At 36.8% G+C, this 25,778-nt stretch overlaps 1 protein-coding gene across 12 annotated transcripts in view; it reads left to right on the top strand.

Annotated features, from left to right (window-relative positions):
* The window catches only part of MMS22L (MMS22 like, DNA repair protein), a 158,116-nt gene that overhangs the window by 119,884 nt on the left and 12,454 nt on the right, over positions 1-25,778 (top strand). For all 12 annotated transcript variants that reach the window (XM_042986842.1, XM_042986841.1, XM_042986843.1 and 9 more), the window contains 7 exons: positions 4,540-4,690; positions 6,538-6,689; positions 7,571-7,713; positions 12,756-12,915; positions 17,133-17,302; positions 20,032-20,243; positions 23,456-23,619. In XM_042986842.1, the coding sequence (XP_042842776.1) occupies positions 4,540-4,690; positions 6,538-6,689; positions 7,571-7,713; positions 12,756-12,915; positions 17,133-17,302; positions 20,032-20,243; positions 23,456-23,619 (1,152 nt within the window). The remainder of the gene's footprint in view (positions 1-4,539; positions 4,691-6,537; positions 6,690-7,570; positions 7,714-12,755; positions 12,916-17,132; positions 17,303-20,031; positions 20,244-23,455; positions 23,620-25,778) is intronic.

Raw genomic sequence — 25,778 nt, 5'->3', positions numbered from 1 at the left:
GCTAAAAATAAGTAAAAGTGTACACACACACACACACACACACTTATAGGGGTTTGTTTTGAAGTAAAGACTTGATAGGTTAGGAGAAAAAAGTTTCCTGCATTAAAAACAACAGTAATCGAACACCCACATTTATTTTATGGTAATGCCATTGTGGAATTACCAGTGGAAAAAGGACTGCAATTCCTTTTCTCACGTGTAAGTTACCTGTTCTCATTGAACTTCTAGTCTAGTGCAGGGGAAAGAACAATTAGTAAGTAAGCAAGATATGTAATAAAAGGTGATAATTGTTTTTGGAGAAAAATAAAAATGTATCAGAGAGGATAGGGAATGCCAGAGGCAGATTGTAATTTTAAATAGAGTTGTCAGGGAGGCTTGAGTAAGTACCATTTAAGCAAAGACCTGAAGGAAGTCAGAGACCAATGCTCTGCACAGGAACAGAAGCAAGAGCATGTCTGGTGTGCTTGAGGAACCACAGAGAAGCCATAAAAGCTTGTGTGGCATAAGAAAGGAAGGGAGAGTCCAGATATATAACCAAAAGGTAGTGAAGAGCTAGCTTGTGTTCTGCCTTGTATGCAGTTGGAAAGACTCTTAGCTTTTACTCTGAGATTAGAAGCTTTTGAAAAAGTGTTGAGCAAAGGAGTGAGGAGCATCCTTCTGGCTACTAGACTGAGAGCCAACTATAGGGAGGCCAGTTAGCGAACCGTTGACAATTCAGAAATGAGCAGCTTGAGCTAACATGGTAGCAGTACAGGTGGTGAGAAGCGGTTGGATTTCCAGTCTGAAGGTACACAGAGTACTTTGAAAGTAGACCTGACAGAATTTCTAGGTGGGTATAATATGGTAAGCAGAATAAAGAGAGAATTCCTCATTTATGGAGGTGAGGAAAATTGTGACAGAAGCAGATTTTATGAGGGAAGACTAGGATTTTGATATTGGACTTTTTTTTTAGATACCCATGAAACTCTAAGAAAAGCAGGCACTTGGATAATAAGTGTTGGGTTCAGAGAAGAGGTTAAATTTGGGAACTGTGTATAGTCATTAAAGCTGTGAACTGGATGAGATCATCGATAGAGTAAGTTTGGTGAAGAGAGAAGCATGAGGACTGGGCTCCAGGATACTCCCATGTTCAGATTTGTGGGATAAAAAGGAACCAAGAGAGGAGACTGCAAAGGAATGCCAGTGAAGCAACAGGAAAGCCAAGTGTGTTGCCCTGGAAATCAAATGACAGGATTTCAAGGAAGAGGGAGTCAACTGCTCAAATGCTATTAATGGATCAAAAAAGATGAAGCCTGAGATTGGGCCCTGGATTTAGCAAGAGGGAAGGTCAGTGGTCACCCTGAAAAGGAGTTTTGGTATAGTGCTAGAAACAAAGTCCTGATTAAAGGTGATTTAAGAGAAAATGTGAGAAGATGAATTACAGACTGCAAATGTGGATATATCTTTTTGAGTATCACTGTTTAAGAGAAGTAGAAAAATGGAGATGTTAGCTAGAGGGAGGTGTGAGTCAGAGATTTTTTTTTTTTAATAACATGGGAGAAATTTCAGCATATTTATAATCCTGACGAATGTTTGGAGTAAAGGAAAACTTAATGATGCATGGTAGTCACTTGTGGTTTAATGTCTAAGAGAAATGGGATCCTATAAAAGACTTGGCCTCAGATGATCTGTAGGAGCAGAAGAGAAGGCAGAGTAAATGGGCCCAGAGGCACCTGGGTGGCTCAGATGATTAAGTGACCGACTCTTGATTTTGGCTCAGGTCATGACCTCACAGTTCGTGAGTTCGAGCCCCATGTCACGTTCCACACGCTGACAGTGTGGAGCCTGCTTGGGATTCTGTGCAGCGATCATAAAGGTCTCCAAGAATGGGTCTAGAATAATCTATTTCATCATTATCATTGTGGAATCTATAATGGCTTCTTCAGATTCCAAATTCTACACCTGATGTTTCTGCTAATGTGCCCAGTGTATGTGCATTCTATAAATAAATAAACAAACAAACTTAAAAAAGGGGGGGTCCAAGAAGAGGCAGCTAGGTAGATGTGCCACTAGCTTGTGGTAGTTCTCGGCTGATGTTTCTCATTTCTTTGTGAAGTAGTAAGTAAGGCCATTAGCTGAAGGTGGGGATGGGGAGGAGGTGCTGGCTAACGACAGAGAGAGGGAAGAAGGTATGCAGTAGCCCTCCAGGAGAGTAAAAGTCTGAATGGACTGGAGTAATGTATCAGGAATGCTGGCCAGCTCTAAGGTCTAACTTAGTTTATAGTCCTAAATTTAAAGTGAGATCAGTCAGTAGGATTCCTTGCCAGCCATTTATACTGGAGCAGGTACATAGCAAGAGAAGACCAAGAGTTGGAATTAAACATTTGCTTTTTCCAGAGAAACACAATGAATCAAGTAAGAAGCAAGGGAGTGGACAGTACGCAAAACTAGTGTAACAGTGGACCGTGCAATAAAGCTGCTTAAAAAAGGAAAGAAGGCATGAAGGCAGTGAGGGACGGGGAAAAAGTTGTCGGATCAATGAATTGTAGGTCTTGGTGGAATCAGATAGTTGTTGGGAGTTGGAGACCTAGAGACAAGAGAGTTGGAAAACCCCTCCAATTGGGTGGAGGTGCCAGAAAGCGGGAGAGAATGTACTTATTGCTAATGCCAAAGTCTCACAGTATCAGCATGGGAGTAAATGGCTGAAATAGAGTGGAAGATAGATTCGCTGAGGAGGGGAGTTCAAGAAACTGATAGGCCAGGATATCGGAAGAAAAGCCATCCAGGATTATGACAGGAGCACTGCTAGAGAGGATGTGGTTAGTGAGCTATATAGTCTTAAAGGAATGAGGGGAGATGAACAAGGAAACACTAGGCGAATGCAACAAGGAGAATTAGTGACTGGTGTCTGATGACATGAGAGTCAAAGCTGGAGGTTTTCAAGAGGAGGAAGGGGAGAATGGTCTAGAAGCAGCCTCAGGACCAAGGTGCAGACTCCACTATCTGTAGGTCAAGTGTAGGAGAGAAGTGGGAGAATACACAGCCACCGCTTGAGGGAGGTACGGAGGAGCCAGTGCTTCATAAGCAGTCTATTGACAAACATTAACTAATATAATACAAATTAAGTTGGGGAATTCCCAGGAAATCACAAAATAAAGTATATTTGTTTAATGTGGCTAACTAGGGAATTCTAGTTCCTAGGCTTAGTAGGTTCTGAAGAAAGTGGAGTGTCACTGATTATTATTAGGAAATTACCATTTAATGGAAGACTATCCATCGCCTGAGACCAAAGTCTTCTCTGTGGCAGGTGGCAAGTACATTAGCTTGATTGGAGAGAAATAGATGCTAGAAATATTTTTTTTAATGGGGTTTTTGAGGGGCGCCTGGATGGCTCAGTCGGTTAAGCGTCAGACTTCAGCTCGGGTCATGATCTCACAGTCTGTGAGTTCAAGCCCTGCATTGGGCTCTGTGCTGACAGCTCAGAGCCTGAAGTCTGCTTTGGATTCTGTGTCTCCTTCTCTGCCCCTCCCCCACTCATGTTCGCTCACGCGCGCGTGCACACACTCTCAAAAATTAAAAAAACATTTAACAACTTTTTAAAAATAAAAATAAATGGGATTTTTCAATGAGGGGGTACAAACATCAGATGTAGAATTTGGAATTTGAGGAAGCCATTATAGATTCCACGATGATAATGCTGAAATAGATTATTCTAGACCCATTCTTGGAGATTATATAATCACTACGGAAATTTCTTTGGCAACATGAATATAGTTCAGTTTTTGCTTTTTGTTCTGCATTTCTACATGTGACATTTTATTATTGAGTGAATTCTTTTTATCACTATTGATATAATTTGGGGAGGGGAAATAGTTTTTAAAAATTCCTTACCATAAGGGTGCCCAGGTGGCTCAGTTGGTTGAGCATTCCACTCTTGATTTTGGCTCAGTTCATGATCCCAGGGTCATGGGATCGAGCCCCATATCCATGCTCAGCATGGAACTTGCTTAAGGTCCTCTCCTCCCTCTCCCTCTCCCTCTCCCTCTCCCTCTCCCTCTCCCTCTCCCTCTCCCTCTCCCTCCCCCTCCCCCCTCCCCCTCCCCCCTCCCCCTCCCCCTCCCCCTCCCCCCCTCCCCCCTCCCCCCTCCCCCTCCTCCCCCCCCCTCCCTCTCCTCCCCTCCCCCTCCCCCTCCCCCTCCTCCTCCCCTCCCCCTCCCCCCTCCCCCTCCCCCTCCCCCCTCCCCATCCCCCCTCCCCCTCCCCCTCCCCCTCCCCCCTCCCCATCCCCCCTCCCCCCTCCCCCTCCCCCTCCCCCTCCCCTTCTCCCCCTCTCCCCCTCTCCCCCTCTCCCCCTCTCCCCCTCTCCCCCTCCCCCTCTCCCCCTCTCCCTCTCTCCCTGTCCCTCTCTCCCTCTCTCCCTCTCCCTCTCTCCCTCTCTCTCTACACTCCCCGCCCCACACTCAAGAGTACACATGTGCTCTGTCTCTGTCAAAAAAATTTTTTAATTTTTTTTAAGTTAAAAAAATTCCTCACCATAAATTTTTCTCATTTAAAATCTAGATTTTACTTTGCTAGCATTGGACATGCCCAGCACAGCTCCATCAGATCTTCAGCCTCAGCCAGTTATATCAATAATACAGCTTTTTGGTTGGGATGATATCATCTGGCCCCAGGTTGTAGCAAGATATTTAAGTCATTGCCTACAAAATAGGTAAGTGACTTGATTTCAGGTATGCACATGTATAGAAACTCATGATAGATCAGTATACTAGGAAAATAAGAATTTTCACAAATAAAAACTGATCTTCGTACATATACTGACACTTTGGTGGTTTTTGCTTTTGGATGTATCAGCATTTGACAGTGGCAGTAGCCTGCCTTAAAAATAAATAAATAAATAAAAATAAACAAAAAACTTGCTGCTTAAAAGCTTTTTTTTAAAACTGTTTTTGTAGGACTACCTTTATTTCATCCTGAAATTACCTTTCTATATTCACCTTTGTGAAAGAAATTATGTAATTAATATTGCTGGTTCTGTAAAATACAAGTATATTGTTGTATTTTTAGGTGCAATGATAGCTTTTCCTTTCACAGCTAGATTTTTAGACTCAACTCTTGTACAATTAGGAACACGACACTTCATCACCCTGAACCCTGGTTTCCTTATCTGTATCTCCTGTTGCATTGTATAACAGATCTAAGGAACTCCAGTAGGAAAAACATATAGTAAATGAAGTTACAATAGAAATAGTGTAATCGGGAAGATTTGAAAAAGAATAGTAAGATGAGGGAAAATAAATGCACAAACCTGGGAGACCACTGTAGTTCCTGTCCAGATGAAGAGGGATGCGGTCAGTGAGGTATTCGCATAAGGGAGTCCACTAAGCAGTCAGTAAGCCATCTTCTCAATTGGCTTTCAGTCATGAAGTAAGGGAGCTCAACTTCCATTGGATTACTTTTAGTCTCTTCTAGCTTGCTAATTCTATAATAACAAACAGTATTTATTAAATACTTCTGCTGAAACTGTCTGCAATAAGTTTAGTTTAAAAAATAGTATTTGATGTATTAGTAACAGTTGAAGAAACTGAAATGCAAAGGTGTTAAAGAACTTTGGAAAGTTGTATAGGTCATAAATGACAAACAGTTCTTCGGCACTGTGTACTCCTTGGGACGTCTTCTGTTCAGGTTTTTCAAAGTAATATTTTTAGAGTTATGACTTACATGTATTTTTCAAATTTCTGACTTTACCTAGCACTTCATAGTTAGGTTAAGACCACCCTCATCCTTTCTACCCCCCAGTTATAAAATGGTTAAATATCAGATTCAGCCAGGCTTTTGGCTTCACAGAAAGATTTTTGGTTTTATTTTTTTTCTGTCAGATGTTACTTTGTAATTCTTCAATAATGACCGCCTATGGAGTGGTATAGCAGGAAAGAAAGGGATGGGTATGGAATTGGTTAGAAGACTCACACAGAAATCTTTGTCATTAACTCTTTTCTTACATAAATGGTCATGACCACTTCTTTTTATTTACTCTAAGGGCCACTGTTTTTTTTCTACTTGCCACTTCCTTTATTATGTCACCTAGCTACTTATAAGCCCCTTTCTAGGTTTTCCCATTTTAACCTTATTCTCCTTACCTCTTGCCTTTGGCATAAACCTACACATTTGCCATCAGTGGAAGAAGGAAATTAAAAATTAGAACCGTCAGGGGCGCCTGCGTGGCTCAGTTGGTTGAGTGTCCGACTTCAGCTCTCTGCCCTGCCCCCACTCATGCTTGCACTCGCATGCTCTCTTTCTCTCAAAAATAAATAAATATTAAAAATTAGAACTGCTATAGATGAAAGCAAAAATTGTTATATAAAATACGCTTTTTTGTGTATCTCTAGTGTTTATTTTCAGCAATGTGTATCTGAATTAATGTATGTGTCTATAAAACAAGCCAAGAAGTGGGATATGTTAGAATTTGTCCTTTATTTCTTAATCTCTATACTCGGAATATATTGTAAGGTTTTGGTTTTGGTTTTGGTTTTAACATCCATCAACTTGTTTTTACAGCATGTTATGTGAAGCACTTTCTCATTCAGGCTGTGTATCTTTCCAAGCCTTAACTGTAAGATCATGGATTCGTTGCATTTTGCAAATGTATATAAAAAACTTCTATGTGCCTGATGATTTGTTCATTGATATAAATCCTGAACAGGCAGTTGGTAAGTATTTCAGGCATTTTACTTTCTAGATAGCTAACTAATATTTAAAATGTCCTGTTTTGTTACACAAATTAATAGAAAAAGATGAAAAATATATTTGTTATATAAAATGTTTGTGTATATATACATGTTTTATGTGTGTGTGTGTGTGTGTGTGTGTGTGTGTGTGTGTGTGTGTACATTTCCTTTTGCAGCCTGTTTCTTTTTCCTGATATTTCCCTGTTATATATGACAAATTTCTCTCCTATAAAGATAAAAGAACTTGTTTCCTTGGAAGCCAGGAACAAAAACTTGCTCTCAGGTGACAAGCTATCTTTTTACCTTGAAGAAACTAATCACAAAAAAAAAGGTGGAACTGTAAAGCAAATAACCAGATATCACACTGTTAACACCCTAAAAAGAAAAGTATCTAATTGTGAATACTTCTCTCCTATTTTATATTAGATATTTTACCTCTCCTCTGCTTTACTATTATTATTCACAGACTGATACTTATACTTTATTATTTTTTTAAATATCCATTCAATTCTGGTTGCCCACAGGACATTCCTTTTCTGAAAGCTATTCTTTATGGCCATTTGTAAATCACACAAAGTTTGGACTGAAAAAAAATGCCCCAAATTTATTGTGATATCTTATTACATCAATCGGCTTGACATGAAAAACTTTCGGGGCTTGTGTATTCACAAGTATATGTTTTTTTGGTTTTAAATAAAACTTTTCCTTAGAGACTTAATTGAAAGTTTTTAATTATGTGGAAATTTGAATTTTATTTTAAAAAGAATGTTATATATGATTGCTGCATTCCTTACTCTCATCTATGTAACATAAATTTATATAATAAACCTATGAATATTATTATATTATTTTTATCTTAACAGAAAAAGAGTACTTGGGACAGTTGGCTGAACTGACAAGGTTGCTATTTAAACTCTCAGAAGTAAAGAATATTTTTTCAAAGGCTCAAGTTGAATATTTATCCAGTCCAGAAGACCCTACAAAAGCACTTATTCTATTTTTTGAGGTATTTTTCATTTATTAGTATAATTGTCCAGATGAATTATAATTATTTTTCACAAAAACTTGAAGTGTTTATGAAATTTGTCTATAAAATGAATTATTTTAAATGAATCATATTATTAGTTGCCTGCTCTTATAAAATTAAGGAGGAATAAAAATGTGAATCAATGATTTAGTACAATTACAGAATATATTTGTTGAGGACAATTATATTAAGGACACCAAAAGAAGTACATTTAATGAAAAGTAATGACTAAGGAATGCTACATAAAAGCCTCACACTAAGGCTTGTGTCAATTGTAGGAATATCTTATTGCTGAAGTTCCTAGGTAGCAATATTCTCCAGATTCTTGGGAACTAGATTTCCTTATACAGGGCCCATAATAGTTCTAACTTAATGTTTACCACCCTGTAGCAAATAGTAAATTTTACAGTAAAATTTTATTGTAGTTAGCATAAACACTAAGTGCTTCATATCATTATAGTTGGGGCCTTAAAATCCAATCATTTGTTTTAGCTTTGTCTCCATAATAAATAGTCCCTTTCAGCATTTGACTTTTATTTATTAATTTTGCAGGAATTTATATTATGTGATAGTCTTTGCTTTGCATCCTTGCTGAAGTTGTTCATGTGTTTGGATTAGTGGTTTTGTAAGCTATTCACAATAAAAGTTGGTTTATTTTCCCACAGAGCAGTTGGCATTAACTGCAATGAAAATAAATACAGCTATAAGCTATTGCCACAAATGTGAATTCTTCCACTGTGGTTTCTATTAAGTTAAAGTACAATTGTATGACAATTAGTGATACCATATAAATCCTAAAAATATTTAGTAATAGTTCATGCAGATATGAAATGGCCATTTCTTTTGAGCCTTTTATTTAGTTGTTGATCAGATCTTCACTTGTACTTAAACACCTATCCTAGGAACCATACGGGATCAGAAAGGGAGGTAGAGGTCATGTAGTTCACTAATAGTTTCCAAAGAGTCTTCTAATTTCATCCCGTCCAATTAATTGTTCTTTCATCACTCAGTAAATAATAATTGTTTGCTAAATGCTAGATAGTATTATTCCAGGATTTCTTAGTTAGGGGTTTGAAAAAACAAAAGAAGTAGTCCTTGATCTTAACTTTTTACTTGTCTGAGAATACAGGATAAACACAAAGGTTAAAATAGTAAGACAGTGTATGCGAAGTGTCAGTTTATAGATCATTCAGTAGGTTAATAATTCAGAGCATCTTGGTCTAAGAAGTTTGGATTTTCTCCTGTGAACAGTATGAAGGCTTTATACATTTTTAAGTAGGTCTAATTTGATCAAATGACTTTTTAAGAAAATTAGTTAACAGTAGATTAGAGTGAAGGTGTTGGCCAGAAACTAGCTGATTTAGAAGGAAGTAAAAATTGAATTATGAAATTTTGAAGGGATGTGAAAGAAATACTGTGTTTAACTAAAAGAATGATGATACCTTAAGGAGAAATAGGAGCACATGACTTAGGGTGAGGGAGAAGTAGGTGAGGAGTTCAGTTTTAAACTGGTTTAGTTTGAGATTGGTGTAAGGTGTCACCAAGATCATTCCCGGGTACTATGTGATTCTCTGGGAGGACTCAGAGCTCAGCATATAGTTGTACTCACAGCTGTGATTTATTACAATGAAAGAATTCAAAGCTCAGTCAGCATGGGGTGAAGTCTGGAGACACCAGGCACAGTTTCCAAGGGTCCTCTCCCAGATGTTGCACTGGACATGCTTAATTCTTCCAACTAGGAATTGTGACAACACATCTGAAATGCTGTCTGCTGTCTGCCCGAGGGTTTTCACATAGGCCCCCTTTGCCTAGCACTTAGAAAATTCCAGACTCCCAGAAGAGAGGCAGATATTCAGTGTAAACTATATTGTTTGCACAGACAGTTTAGGTTGAGTGAGCCATACTTACTGGGAAATGGTGGGAAAAACCTAAGTTCCCAATCACCAACCAAGGGCCGTACTTAAAAGTACACCTTTTTAAAGATAGCAGTCTATGGCCTACCATGTTAACTCTTTCTTACATAGAAATGATAGTATCACAAGTAAATAGAGTCAAAGAAATCCCTGAGATAGTCTGAGAAATACATATGTCTTATAGTCCTGGGAGGTTAAGGCTAAACACAGAGAAATACTGAGATCTAGATCAGTGGTTCTCAAAATTGTGTTTCATAGGCATCTGAGGGTTGCTGATACCTTTTCAGGAATTTTAAAGCTCAAAAGTGTATTGACATTTGCACAAACGGTGCAGAAACTTTAGCACAAATCAACACCATGGCCCAATGTTATATTGGTGGTCATAATTTTCACTGCCACACAATCACAAGAGGAAAAAAAAAAAGAACCCAGTCTCACTTAAGAATATTCTTAATGAAACAGTAAATTATTAAATGTATTAAATGTTGACCTTTGAGTACATGTCCTGTAATGTCCTATGAATGACAATGGAAAGTGCACTTAAAAGTACACCTGCTTCATATAAAGTGAGGTGGTTGTCCAAAAACAACACTTTATGTAATAATTTGAGTTACAAGCTGACCTGACTGCTTTGATCTTGAAAGAACAACTAACAAAGTATGGTTGTTCAGACTTGGGTATTTGGCAGACATTTGCTCAGAAATGTGTGAAATGAGTATCACTTCAAAGAAAACAACTGACGGTGTTTGTTGCTAATAACACAATTTGAGCTTTTAAGAAAATTAGAATTTTGGAAAACTTAAGCATTTGCCATTATGAGCGTGAGAGCTTCATGATAATTAAAGACTTTTCTGATGACATTGGTGGTGATATTAACAAATAGGATTTTTTTTAGTGGATAAGTGAAATGTGTCAACATTGGCAAGCTAACTCAGGGAACTAGAATTTTCCAAATGACCAGTACAGGTTTTTTAAAAGCATGCATGAGTATTAAACATTCATTAAGAAAGCTAAATAGAGCAGTGGCTTTTAATGCAGAAGAGTACAGAATATTTGTTGACACGGTTTTGAGTTCCATAATACAATTAACCTTTAAGAAATATCACTTGTCAAGTTTTGGTGTAATATCAAAGAGGGATTCCCATAGTTACCTGAAATGTCTATTAAAATAATTTCTCTTCCAGTTACATGTATTTGTGAGATTGAATTGTTTTCATCTGCAGCATATTACAACAAATTGTGTGTAGGGACAAATATGAGAATCTAGCTGTCTTCTGTTAAGCCAGAACTTAAAGAGTTTTGCAGAAATGTAAAAATTGTCACTTTTCACTAATTTTTTTTTGTTTTGAAAAATAAAGTTCTTTTCCATAAAAACATTTTACTGTGTTAATGTATAATGCTTATTATTTTTACTTTTTTGAGTTTATTTATTTTGAGAGAGACAGAGGGAAAGAGAGCGTGCATGAACAGGAGAGGGACAGAGAGGAAAAGAGAGAATCCCAAGCAGGCTCTGTGCTGTCAGCACAGAGCCCAGTGCAGGGCTCGAACTCAACGAAGTGTGAGATCATGACCTGAGTTAAAAGCAAGAGCTGGACACTTAACCAACTGAGCCACCCAGATGCCCCATAATGCTTCTTATTTTTAAGTGAACTAGTACATAATTTAAATTTTCTCTTTTTTTATATGGTAAATATCAATAGATATAGCTCAAATAATAGTACGCACCTTAAGATCCCAACTTTTAAGCATATGAAAGGGAACTGAGAAGTTTGAGAACTTCTGGTCTAGGAAAAGAAATGTAGAGAACCAAGGGCAGAAAGCTAAATAAAAAGAAAAGGTTCATCAAGTATATCTTTTGTTTTCATCTGTCAGTCACTCCAGTTCACTAGATTCCTTCTTTTCCTACATTCTACATCTTGTTATCAACTTGACTAACTGTAATATCACATTGAATAACTTATCCTAATCCCTCATTTCAAAACTCCACAAGTCTTTAGTGATCTTCACTTCTGCTCTACTTCATCTGCCCACTCCCATGACTAAACCTTGAGCTATGGCATCATTGGATTATCTGAGAACTCTTTGATGATCACCACCTGTGCCTCCAGACCTCCAAGTGACCTTCCACTTCCTTTTCTCCAAGTGCAACATCCTCTCAAGGTCTCACTTCTTCCCCATCCGTCTTAATTAGACCCCTTGGTGGCCTTACTGCAGGTATACTCTTATCATCCTTTCAGTCTTCCATCTTTGGTCTTTTGGTTACACCTACAAACCCTCAACCTTGGATTAGTGCAACCATTTGCTTTCTCTCCTTTGTCTTATCTGCTGAGAGCTGCAGGAGAAAAATCATGTAACTGTATTGGTGCCATTGTGTCCGATTTAGGTCATTGAAATCCACTCTAAGTCGCCAATAATGGTTTGAAAACTGCTACTCTTCTCAAACCTTCTAACCTATCTGTAGCCAGTCTTCTCTTGATTCTTTTCGTGACTTGTCACCTCTTATTCTCACCTTTCCTCAACTTATTCTTTCATTTATTTCTCTTCCTTTTCACACTTCACTCTTCTCTCACTGCCTCACCTCACATTTCTCTCTACCACCTCACCATTTTGCTCTCTCTGTCCTTTGTGCCTCATCATTTTTCCTCTGAGAAAGTTAAGTTAGCATCTAATGGCTCATAAAATTTTGCGGGGAAAAATCAATCCATATCATATAACTGAACTTTAGAGAAGTCATACATGTAAGAATTTGGTAATGTTGCTTGTAGATTTTACTTGTAGGAATTTGGGGAATGCCAGTTGTGTGCCAGGATGTTTGGAAGTCTTGATGTAATTTGGCTATAAACTTCTTTTATATCAGTTCCATTGATTTTTTTTAATTCTTCTTTTAACCTTTATTTTAATTATAAAAGGTGAGACTTCATTCTTTTTAATTGAAAATCTTCAATTTTTTTAATTCCTGTGAACATTTATTGGAAACTTAAAGATGTAAACTTAAATGTAAGGGTGTGTGTGTGTTTGTATGTGTAGAAAGAGAAATTTTCTTTATTTTTCAAAGTCTATACTGTATGAAACTTGAAAATCTAAATCATGTTTTTCCTTATTTTATAGGCTATTGGTATTACTTACGGGAATCTGCAGACACTTTCTGATAAATCTGCCATGGTCACAAAGTCCTTAGAATACCTTGGTGAAATATTAAAATATATAAAACCTTATTTGGGAAAAAAAATTTCTAGTGCAGGACTGCAACTGACTTACAGGATGATGGGTATGTACTCCTGACATTATCGAAACTTCCTTATGTTGAGCCTATAGTATCATGATAGGAATATTCTAATACACTGACTAAATCACTGTTCTCCATACAATCATAAGAATAATTTGAAAGACAAAGATTTAGCTTACAATAATTCATGTTGGCTTTCTATTGCTGTATCCCTATCCTGTGCCACCTCCTTTCAGAACTTTCCTTGTTACAGTTTGTGTTAATATTAAAATTAATTATGACCAAAACAGAAAATACACTCATACCAATTTGATATCAATAGTCTGTTGTGAATCACTCACACTGTGAATACAGTGGATGATTAAAATGGACTTTTTTTTAAGGCTTATCTGTGCTTTCTTAGAATTTAAAATATCAGGAAACCATCACTTCTATTTATCTGGTCTGCTCTGTGTGAAGGAGGTCAGGAAAGAATTTACTATGGCACTAGAGATATTTATGCTTCAAATCTTGCTTCTCACAATACTATGTTTTCTCCTTTCAAAAAGAAATCTTTTTCTGTGCCTGTGCTATAACAACATAGTTCATCCTTCTTGAGGAAGTTAGTAATTTGAATACCTTTGTTCACTAAAACCATGTTACTAACCAAAAATAGGAACTGGATAAAGGGAAATGAGAAAATTTTCCTTAGAAGTTTTTATAACAGAATTTAAGGTTTTTGTTTTTGTTTTTTTTAATTTCTCTGTGGCCAAAACCTTATATCTTCTCCCTTTGATCTTGTGAACATATGAATAAACCTGATGTAGGCTGTCTGAAACCTTTTATCTTTGTTGTGAAAGATAAAGGAGAATGCAAAAATGCCTAAATATGGATGCTGTAGAATGTAGTGAAAGCTATAGTAGCAATTCAGGCGTCTTAATTTTAGAGGAAAACAGAAATGATAACTTATAAATTTAACATAGTAAAATGTAGATTAATAAGTATTTCAGCATTTAGCCTTATAATTTGTCTCTGTTAGATTTTTGCCAAGCTAAATTTATGATTTCAGGAGATATATTTATTTTACAAAATATGTGATAGTCCTAACTGCAAAATCATATTTGGATTGGTAATATGTCGACCTATGAAGAATTGAGGACCTTCCTTTGTTGTATTACATGATTGGCATACTGGAAGGTAGATCGGTATTCTTTTCTTTTGTCTAAATCTCAGAGACTGCGAATAGAATATATTGGTACAATGTTGCCCCTTTATATGTTAAAAATTAGGAACAGATCACTTGCTTTCTTCTTTATGTAAGAGGCTCAGAACAAATTGGAGGAAGAGCAAGTATAAACTTTTTAGAGTTCAAATGTGCTTGAAGTATGTGTGTTTGGGGTATCATACTCACTTGAGGGAAAGTGAGGTAACCACAGAAACTGTTTTATTTACCTTGCTAGTTTCTAACTGGGGATACCTCTGCTGTTTACTTACAAGGCTGCTAGTGGAAGGTGCAAACTGTTGATAAAATCACACTTCAGGTGAAGGCATCTGAGGTCTTAATTGTAACTCAGTAATTTCTGAGAAAGGATTGATTCATGAGTACTGTCTTCAGTGTTCTTAATATTAATGTTTATGGTTTTTCTCTTTACATCTCTTACTTTTTCTGTTCCCATGTTTTTCTTTTGATCATTCTTCTCTCTTTAGCCATTCCTCCTCTTTTGTCTTTGTAATTGAAACTCTACCCATGATCCTCAGTGCCTATCCTAATATTCTGTGTTTTCCACACTCTCAGGTAGACTTGGTCTCCCTGATTAAGCTTCAGCTGTCCATCTCTTACAACATTCTTCATAGCTTGCCAGTTATTATAATTATTTGTGTACTTGGTTTGTCCCTACTAAAATTTTAAATTTATGATAGTGGCCATATCTTTTTAGCTTTTTATTCCCATTATCATGTTGTATTTTGAACAAATAAGAACATTTCCTGAGTTATATATTGGGCACTGGATTGGGAAAGAGCTTCTCCAGTGTAGGAGATGGTATATTACTAAATAAATACTAACTAAATATACTAAATAAATATTTCTAGAATTTAACAATTTTATAAACTTAGCTAATAGAACATAATGTAACTTTTAGTGTTCCTAAATGAGTAAAGTTACTTTCTAACTATAAATACACTTTTAAACGCCTGTTATAATGATCCCAATCCTTTTTTTTTTTTTTTTAGGCATAGTATATGCATAGAGTAGGAAATAAGTAAACACATAAGGACTCTTACAGTGCAGATCTCTTTCAATTGTAGAAGTATGCTCCCCACAATTTTTCTACATTTTCTTTTTTTCTTTTTAAGTTTATTTATTTTGAAAGAAAGAGTGTGAGCAGGAGAGGGGCAGAGGAAGAGAGAGAGAATCCCAAGCAGGGTTCCACACTGTCAACGTGGAGCCCATCGCAGGGCTTGATCTCACAAACTGAGATCATGACTGGAGTCGAAATCAAGAGTCAGACGCTTAACAGACTGAGCCACCTAGGTGCCCCTGCGTTTTCAGCAGCATCGCTTAAATACGTAGTATGTTTATAGCCAGAAAAAAGACTGGTTTTGTTTGTTTGTTTGTTTGTTTGTTTAACAAAGCTACTCTGTGTATTTTAACCTTTCTCCAAGCTTTTTACTTAAAAAATTTCTTTCTCTTTGCATTATTAATACCACACACTTAAATATTCTTCACTGAAACTTAAAAACTAGGGTTCTGATTTGGCAGTAAAACAAATGGATCTCCTCTGTCTTCTATGAACTCATAAAACTTAAGATCTTCAGCAAAGTGTTTTAACCACTGCAGAAGATGAAATACAAGGGTAGGTGATGCATTTTTGGTTGGAAGGCCCTTGCTCTTTATAAGTCAATTCCTGTGTGACACCTAAGAGTGATATAAATCATTTAAAATGTCAGTGGTGATGGCAGTTCCCTTTATGGGCATATTAACGTTAGTTAGGATGTGAGTTCTTACACTGCTGTCATTCGCAAGTTTTCCACCTACTGAAAAAAATGAGGAGCAAGCCAGCGTTATTTAAAATATTGCTAAGTGAGCATTGTGTTTCTTTATGATTGATTATTGTATTTCCTTTTACAACAGAAGATTAATGTTGCTGTTTGTTGTTCTTAGAAGTGATTATAGGCTGGGCTTTTTTTCTTTTAACATCAATACATTCTTCTATAAGCGTATTTTTGTTTCCCTTCAGAGTTGAATTTTAAACTTTTTGTTTTATGGAAATGGCTTTGACGTGTATCATCTCTTTTGCTTTCTAAGATGGAATAAAATATAAAAGTTTATGCAGTACATATACCACTAATGCCACTTGGGCAAGCATTTAATGATCTCCTTTTAAATTTGTTTTTTCAGTAGAGAAGCCCTTAATAGCAGGAATACACTCTAATGGGAACTACATAAATGCTCTTAATTACTTCATTAAACAAAGGGTGCTCATTTGTTTGGCTTTACTATCATCAAAGGTAGCAACTGACTCCTAGCATTAAGGAAATCATAATACATTTCCTGTAGTAAAGAAGTCTGCATCTCTTCTTTCAGCATCAAAATTTAAACTCACTGTGTATATTAAACAATTGAAAGTTATAAAAAGTGGAGTTCAGGGAGGTTAAGTGATTGCTTCAAGGTGTTATAGCTAATCCTTCTTACTACTTTAACAATTAAATTTAGCTCTATCTTTTCATGTTGTAAACTGGGTTGAGACAGCCTATAAAATTTTATGTAAGATAAAAATATGAAGAAATAAAGGTATCAAAAACGTAAATGTGGAGTAGCATGATGGAGCCCAGGGAAAGTGAGTACACACATAAAAGCATAATGCGTGATCTTATAGTGTTCTTAAAGTTGGGTTATAAATTTGCCTCTGAGTTACCTAGCAGCCAAAGCAAAAAGAGAAATCTGATTAATTACAGCAGTCTATCTGTATATTCACATAGTGTATAGCCAAATCACAATGTGTGTGTGTGCGCGCGTGCGTGCGTGTGTGTGTGTGTGTGTATTAAATAACAGTTGCTTAGGAAACGTATGTTTTTCTTAGACCAGAACTCTGAGAGAAACTTGTCTCTTTAGTGAAATGTATGACATGACATCAGTCTTTTCAGTCCTAATACATGTTTCTTTCTATTGCCTACTTTAACTTGGTTCTTTGTGCTTTAAATATGAATTTCATAGTGGAATGGCAAAACTTTCTGGTTAGAAGGTAACCATACCTACTGTTACTCCTCTTCTTTGTCAGGAATTCTTGTTAAATCATGGGCACAGATCTTTGCCACCTCTAAAGCCCAAAAACTACTATTCCGGATCATAGATTGTTTACTGCTGCCACATACAGTGTTACAGCAAGAGAAGGAACTGCCTGCACCTATGTTGATCGCAATTCAAAAGAGTCTTCCTTTGTATCTCCAGGTATAGTAAGTGTGGCTGCTTGAAAGTTAAAAAATAAAAAATAAATAAATAAATAGATAAATAAATAAATAAATAGTGAAACTTTGCCTTAAAACAGTTTGCTAACTGCTGATTTGAAAACCATTATAATTTCAGTGCATGTGTGTACATGTGGCACTTCTGTTGAACAAGTTTTAAATTCCTTTTGTGTTTGGCCCTGAAACCAAAGATGGAAAAAGCAAAATCTTCAAGAAGTAATTAAAGTTGAGAGAAGAGGCTGACTAGCATAGACACAGTTGTGTGTTCCATATTTCCTTAGAGGCTTCAGCTTTCCACTAGCCAACCGGAGAAGAAGAGATGTGAGAGAAGACACTGTAAAGGGGATTAGTTGTAAACGAGCCGAACGGGTAAGAGGTGAAGGACTGTCAGAGGGAACAGTATTTAAAAGTCATGAGCTTGAAGAAAGTATGACACACTGGGGAAGAGCGAATAATTCTGTTGTGATCGACTCATACAGGAGGAGCCATATATTTTAAGGTGTTATGTGCCACGCTAGGAAGTTTGGACTTGTTCTTTTACATGGGGATTTGTATGGATTATTGATGGATTTTGGCGGATTTTAGATAGGGAAGTGGGAACGACCTATCATGTTTACATTTTAGAAAGGTAATTCTGGTGGCAACATCTAAGATAGTTGATGTTGGAGTTAGATTGGAGACTTGGAGGGCAAAGAGTAGTTCATTATCTGAGGGTTTTGAACTAAGCCGGTAGGTGTGGAACTCACACAGCAGATTGCAGAAACACTTAGGAGCTCTGATTAAAAGTACTTGCTCAGAGAATGTTGTGGAGCAACAGAAAGCAATGGAATACTTCCTAGACCCCAGAGTGGGTCCTCGTACACATAGTGGTGCTGCTAACTAAAATGGGCAATTCTAGAGATGTGGGAGTGAAGGTAATAATTGATTTATGAATAGCTTTCATTTGAGGTGCTGTGCACTGTCTAGATGGGCACTTGGAAATATTGATCTGTTATTCAGAGGAAGATGGGGCTGGAAGCATACTTTGTTATTCATTAGTGTCTCATACTGAAGTTAAGTGCTTCTTAATTTGGGGTTCAGCAAGGAAAGCTGAGGAAGAAAGGGAGAATGGAATTTGATTAGGTAATAAGCAGTCTTTTCCACAGATGGGCTTTTTAAACAGATTTGTATAATTTCTAAGAAATTTTTAATTGGCTCTTTGATTTTGTGTTGATAATAACGTTTAAAAAGAAGTTTAGTTTGCTGACAGAAACACAAAGCGTGGCCAGTCGGGGAATACTGGTGGGGAGGAATCTTGGGCAGCAGAAGAATCTGGAAAACATGTTCTCTGTGGCCCTTTTAAGCCAAAATAGTACAGTAAGAATTCTTATAGGGATACCTGGCTGGCTTAGTTGGTAAAACATGGGAACTGTTGATCTCAAGGTTGTGAGGTCAAGCCCCACCATGGAGCCTACTTTAAAACAGAAAAAAAAAAAAAAAAAAAAAAAGAATTCTTACAAACTTTGTAAGTGGTAAACTGAAAATTTTGGTGAATTTATCCATTTGGCAGAATTGACTTAGACGTACACCTTTACTTAAAAGTACTCCAGTCTCCTCTTCAAAGTTTTCAGAACATATTTGTTTATTACTTCATCATCTTCTAATAATGTGCTTTCTTTTAAGGGAAAACATTGAAGAAACTGAGTAGAGGGGTGTTCATTGCCCTTTTGTTTTCAATTATTGTTGTTTGCTAGTGTTTTAACAGTTCTATGTTACTTTTATTACAAATCTTTCAAAATTTTTTGATGAGTAAATATCTATTCATAGCTAAAATGGAGACAAATATTTTTAATTATTTCTCTGGGAAAACACATTTTAAATCACAAAGGGCCAAATTATAAATGAACTTTTGGAACATAATTCGTTGTGTTGGTGATTATATATATATTTGGTAATATGCATTATTTAGTAACATTGGTAGAAAAAAATTTCTATTTCTCAGGGTATTGGTTTAATTGTTAAGTCTCAAACACCGTAATCCATATGGAAGCTATACAAATGGAGGGGATTAAATCAACAGAACTCTTAACTTCTCTAAACCTCAGTTTCCCCAGCTATGAAATTGGATATGTGATAATACTAAGTCAGTGTTTTTTAAGAAATTTAAGTGAAATAAAGGATATAAAGCACATGGTACAGTGCCTGACATATGAAACTCTTCAAATGAATTGTCATTATTCTGAGTCTTAATCTTCAGCATTTCTCTCCTGTCAATTTTTGTTTTAATTTATCCCATTTCTTACATTCGAAGATTTTTAGTATAAATTCTGAGTCTCACTCAGTTAAATGACCAGGACATACGTATAAAAACTGACCTAAAAATGTGTTTCATAACTTTGAAATGACATACAGACATAGTTGATGAGTGGGGTGCTCAGGTTTTCTGCGTATGAGAGGAGGAAGGAAGCTTCCTTGGTCTTCCTGCACTTCCCCTGCTCCGTTTGAGTACACCCCCAAGACACACATGTGTGGTTGGGTACCACAGTACAGGAGTCACACAGGCTCAGCAGCTCCCTGAGCCTCATAAACATTATCTGTTGATGCTGGCAGTGCCCTGCGGACTGTGGTTGCACATTCTGACATGGATATTAATGCTAGGGACTAAATTAGTAAGTTTCTCAATATTTTTTTTAACTTTTCCTTTTAGTATTTCTTCTCTTTTTTCTCCTTTAGGGCATGTGCATTGTATGTTGTCAGTCTCAAAATCCAAATGCCTATTTGAACCAGTTACTTGGGAATGTCATTGAGCAGTACATCGGGCGGTTTCTTCCAGCTTCACCACATGCTGCAGGACTTGGACAACACCCTGTTCTGATGGCACTGAGAAACTCCGCCACTCTTGCACCGATGTCACTTCTAAAGAAATGCATTATACAAGTCATAAGGTACATCTAAATATTAAAAATAAGTGGTGTTTACAATCCAATTAGTTCATCTTTATTAAAAAGTAACAAAGCGTCCCAAAAGTATTGGCAACCCTTAGGATGCTGGTAGTTGAGAAACTTTTCTTTTCCCTGAGAAACATTATCTAAGGATTTACTAAAATGACTTTTGCTCCCGGCAGCCTGAGTCAGTGCTCTTTAAATCGTTTGTTTTCTTTACATAGCTGTTGTTTTCCTTATATATGTTCTAAAGGTGGATGTTTTTTTAGTCCTTATCAGATAAACAGTAATTGTATTTTCTCCTATAAAAAACATATTAGCTATATTTTTGAAAGATAATAACTAAATGAAAAAATGAATGGTAATATGAAAAAGGAAGCAATAAGTCCTTTTTTGTTGGTCTACTCCCTGTCTTAATAGCTTCATTTTATTATTGGATGCATAAATGAAACCTCTTAGGTTTTCTCCTTCCTTTTACCTGCAACGGTCGAAGATTCAGTAATAGAAATGATCACTTCTTTGTCTTCATGCAGTATTTAGCTTCATATGAAATTAGTTTTTAAACTTTAAAATGCTGTGGTGATATACAGGCATACCTTGTTTTATTGCACTTCACAGATACTGCGCTTTTTACAAACTGGAGATGTGTGGTAACACCATCAAGCAAGTCTGTTGGCACTGTTTTTCCAATAGCATTTGTTCACTTCGTGTCTCTGTGTTACATTTTGGTAATTGTCACAGTATTTTAAACTTTTTTGTTATTATATTGGTGATAGTGATCTCTGATCAGTGATTACAACTCTCTGAAAGCTCAGATGATGGTTGGCAATAAAGTATTTTTTTAGCAATAAAATATTTTTAAATTAAGGTATATGCATTGTTTTTTTTTTCTTTTAGACATAATGCCATCGTAATGCTGTTGCACACTTATTAGACTACAGTGTAGTGTAAGCATAGGTTTTATATGCACTGAGAAGCCAGAAAAACTCATTTGACTTGCTTTATTGTGACATTCACTTTATTATGGTGGTCTGCAACTGAACCCACACTGTCTCTGGGGGTATGCCTGTATATTATTCTTATCTAGCATTTTTTTCTGTGTTTTTAATGACTTGATAGTTTTAATGACCACTATTATCCATCACCTCTTATTACAGAATTCCATGTCTAAAATCTGTTCCCCCTTACAAGCATTTTTGTGTGGTGTTCTGTTACTGAGGTTTGGAAGCTTTATATTTTTGTTCTCTCTCCTTGGCCAACCTTTGGGAAACGATTGCTTCCTTCTTTTCACACGTCTCTTCCCTTATCACATTATACCCAGGCTATTGCAGGAGTCTCCTAACTACTTTCACTGTATCTAGCCTTTTCTTCTGGTTCAGCGTAAACAATGCCCCCAGATTACTTTTCTTGAAAGTCTATTCCATTATGACACTTCTCTACCCCCAAACCTTCACTTGCTCCTTTTTTGCCCATGGAATAAATTCCGTATTCTGATAGCTCTTTGTGATCTGTCACTGAACTTTTCCAAGTGTACAAGACATAACATCATATGCAAACTTTAATGAGATTGGTTTCATTATTGCCCTTCCAAAATGCTTTACATTTCCCTACATCAGTGTTGTTCATACTATTTTCTCTATTTAAATGCCACGACTTTGGGATAAATTCTGCCTTGACTTTCTAAGACCTACATCTAATATCTCAGTGTAGCGTGGTGCTTTCCTTCTTCTGAAGTCATGTGCTCTGTTAAGATTCCGTTCACAGAATTGAATGCTTTGCCTCACTTGTATCTGAATTTCCGACAAGACCTTAGTAGTCTACCACTATTTTTGAGACATTATTTAAGTAAGTGTAGTACAAACCAAATGACAAATGCTGAAGTGAAATGTTTAGGGTCATAAAAGTAATTTAGAGCCCACCATTTAAAATCCTGGCTGCTTTCATTGACTTTCTTATTTACCAGGGAACACATTTTTCTCATGATTTCTAACTGAAGATCCAGAAATGTAGTAGTTCCTTTTTTCTATTTTTTAACTACTCAAGAAGGGAATAGATTGCCTCCTGTGCCTCCCTCCATTCCATGCTCCTCTACTCCTGTAGTTTCCCATCTTTGTTAGGGTTTATTCCTCCCAATTCCTGAGAATTCTGGGGTTGTCTTTCAAAGCACCTAAAACACTGTATTATGGTAGTCTTTTTTTCCTTATTCAACTTTTTCACTAGACAGTGAGCCCCTTGATTTCATAGACCATATTTCGTCTAAGATTCAGCAGTGAACAAAAAAGACAAAACGCTTGTCCTCAAAGATTGAATAAATCTTTTAACATGTAATAATTGTTGGAACCCACCATATAGAGTAGAAATGATGGTGAAGACATAGTTCTTGCCCTTAAGGAGTTTATAATCCTTCGTGATTTCTGTGGCTCATTTTGGTAAATTTTACTGCTTTGCAAATACGTATGGATGTCTAGCTTAGATTTAACTATATGTGACAATTTTTCCTGTTGTCTAGACCTTTTAGAAACTGAGCAATTGCCACTTCCATTTATTCACTTAAGTGTATATACCGAATACCTCTTAGGAGCCAACACCTGTTTAAGAGGTAGATATAAAAATGAGTCAGATAAATTATCTTTATGATCTCTGTTGAATCCTAATGCTAAAATTTGTTTTGCTTTGAGAGATGTTACATCCTAAATTACCTCTGGTTTTTTTACTTCCTAAGAGAAGGAAAGAGGTAAAGCTGGAACAGGAAGCCAATTCCTAGGGCAGTCCTCTTATTGATTTGGAGAAATAAAACCCCTCCCAAATCCCTAAATAAATAAACGTGAGGAGAGATTTCTTTATGCAAATTTGACATTAAAGAAAATGTTGCATCGTTGAGGAGCTAATAGAAGAGATTGGACTCAGAAAAGAAAAAAAAACAAATTAACAATTGGATTTTCATTTGGATTTTGATTAAGTGCATTGAAAGATCAGGTTTTAAATTTAGTTTGTGTCCGTATTCTACTTTGGCCCTTATAACACACCAGATATTCATATGCTTATGCTTCTAAAATTTTGTGTTTGAGGATAGCATGGCAAAATATACGCATATTTTTTTAGTTGTGCTTTATTAAGTTGGGTAAAATTTGTCAGTATCTCTAAAGTGGGTGACTTTTGGTTCTGTTCACTGAAACTTTAAACAGAAGAAAAAACAAAATTGTGCTTCTTTTTAGGAAGTCCTACTTTGAGTGTAAAGGGTCCCTGCTCCCTCCTCGCTTGGCATCTATCCTGGCCTTCATCCTCCAGCTCTTCAAAGAAACTAACATAGACATTTCTGAGGTTGAACTGCTCCTCCCTGGCATCTTAAAATTGTTGGTGTTGGTCAGCGAACCCCAAGGTTAGTTTGAATCTGTTATACTGTTCTTTTCATAAATTAAGAAAGTACTCTTTCCTATCAGTTAAACAATGGCTAAGTGCTTGGTTATTTAATATCAGTTTCTAGGGGCACCTGGGTGGCTCGTCGGTTAAGCGTCCGACTTCGGCTCAGGTCATGATCTCACGGTCCGTGAGTTCGAGCCCCACATCGGGCTCTGTGCTGACAGCTCAGAGCCTGGAGCCTGTTTCAGATTCTGTGTCTCCCTCTCTCTCTGCTCCTCTCCTGTTCATGCTCTGTCTCTCTCTGTCTCAAAAATAAATAAACGTTAAAAAAAAAAAAATTAAAAAAAAAAAATAATAATATCAGTTTCTATATATCATGGCTGACAAACTCCAGCAGATAGCAGAGGTTGGGCATGATAAAATAGTTAAACACTGACATGTTTCAGAGTAGTTTACTTCTGTTTTGTTTTTTCCCCCAAGGCAAACAGTTTATGTAAGGACTACTTCCTCTAATTAGACTTGTTGACCTTTTAAAGAATATTTGTTTAATCTGACTACAGTATTAAATGCAATTTGTTACCTATCATGTGGTGAGGGGTCAAGGTAAGTTCTTCGGTTCAGGTTGCCGCCAGAATATCTAAGCTGATTTCACAGGCAACCTGTAAGGATCCTTTGATCCTAGGCCTTTTGTTTTCAGTCTCATCAGCCTTACTGCTAGGGATCTCTTTAAAATATCATTTATCTGATCCCCACTGTGAGTAGCATGCTTTAATAAGCTTATTGGGAATATGCAGAATAGTAGGGATAGCTCTATCCTGAAGGAGTTTTTAATGTAAATAGGATGCTATGTGTGTAAGTGTGTGCGTGTTCTCATGATAAGGTGATTGTTCAGGGCAGGGCTCCTCGATGTTTCTACCTAAGTACCTCTAACTGCTGTGATGAGTGAGTGCAATGTGCATCCTGCAGAATCTGAGGGTACCATCCAAACTGGTAAAGCTCAAAGAGCTCTTTGAAAGGTTCCATTTTATCTCAAAAAGTATGCATATTTTGTTTAAATCTATGTTTATTTTAATAAGTAAAATGTTGTTCTTATTAAAATGTTTTCTTTCTCCTGAGCATGATTTGTAAAAGCTAAGCATGGTTTTACAAAAACTGTTATGATGTGTTCATATGGAATGCCCTTACCTGAGAGTAGCATCTCTTCACTGAAAAAAATACCCATGTAGACCCCAGGGTCATCTTTAGAAATTTTGTCTTCATTGAAAACTTACACATACTTTCAGTGAAAGCCTACTGTGGTATGCAGTACAAAATTTGTTGAGACAGAGCGGACGGTATAAAATTTTAGCTAGCCTTTGTTTTGGTTATAGTAATAATTATCAGGAAGGAGGCTAGAGTGTGGAGGTGAATTTTGCTGCTCACATCTAGCTAGTGAATGCATCACATGTTTGACATGAGTAGAATACAGAATTCGCAGTCTCTGCATTGCTGTCTTTGTAAGCTGAGGAGGTAGTATTAAACAGATTTTGGCTGTGAGAAAATTCTCTCTGACTCTCCTTGTAGCCTCACTGCTTAAAAGAATAATTTGTAAAATCATAGAAAGTTAGTCTTAACTACATGACTCAGCAAGTCCACTCCTAGGTATATGCCCAAGAGCATTTTAAACATACGTCCACTCAAAAACCTGTACTCAAGCACCAAAAGAACTCCACTTCTGGCACAATAACATAAGGAGTTCTGCTGACCCACTCCCCAGCAAAACTGGTGAAAATTATTTAAAAGAAAGTATCTAAATTCTCTCGAAATAGTCCTAAGTGTGGAGCAAATGTAGAAACATTTGTTTAAGAAAATCTGAAACTTGGTAAAAACATCAGGAGTCTGTGGTATTTGAAGGAAGACCACTCCTTTCTTTATTCCCCCAGCTCAGTAAGACAGAAACTCTACTCCAGACTAGTAAATCCAAGAACATAGGGCTGCTTCTCTCCCCGGCTCCCAGAAGGCGGGCTGTCCTCCTATGAGAGGCAGGATATCAGTATTTCTCATCTTGCCCCCAAGCTACCTGACGCTCAAGTTATATTCCAGGCAATTGTGGCTAAGAAGTGGGCCCTCCATTCTGTTCCTGGGGTACCAGTCATCCTTGCCACAGCTTAAATGTGTGAATTCCCTGCCAAGAGAAGC

This window comes from Panthera tigris, chromosome B2 (assembly GCF_018350195.1).
Source record: "Panthera tigris isolate Pti1 chromosome B2, P.tigris_Pti1_mat1.1, whole genome shotgun sequence".
Classification (NCBI taxonomy): Eukaryota; Metazoa; Chordata; class Mammalia; order Carnivora; family Felidae; genus Panthera; species Panthera tigris.
This window is presented reverse-complemented; position numbering and strand designations above follow the sequence as displayed.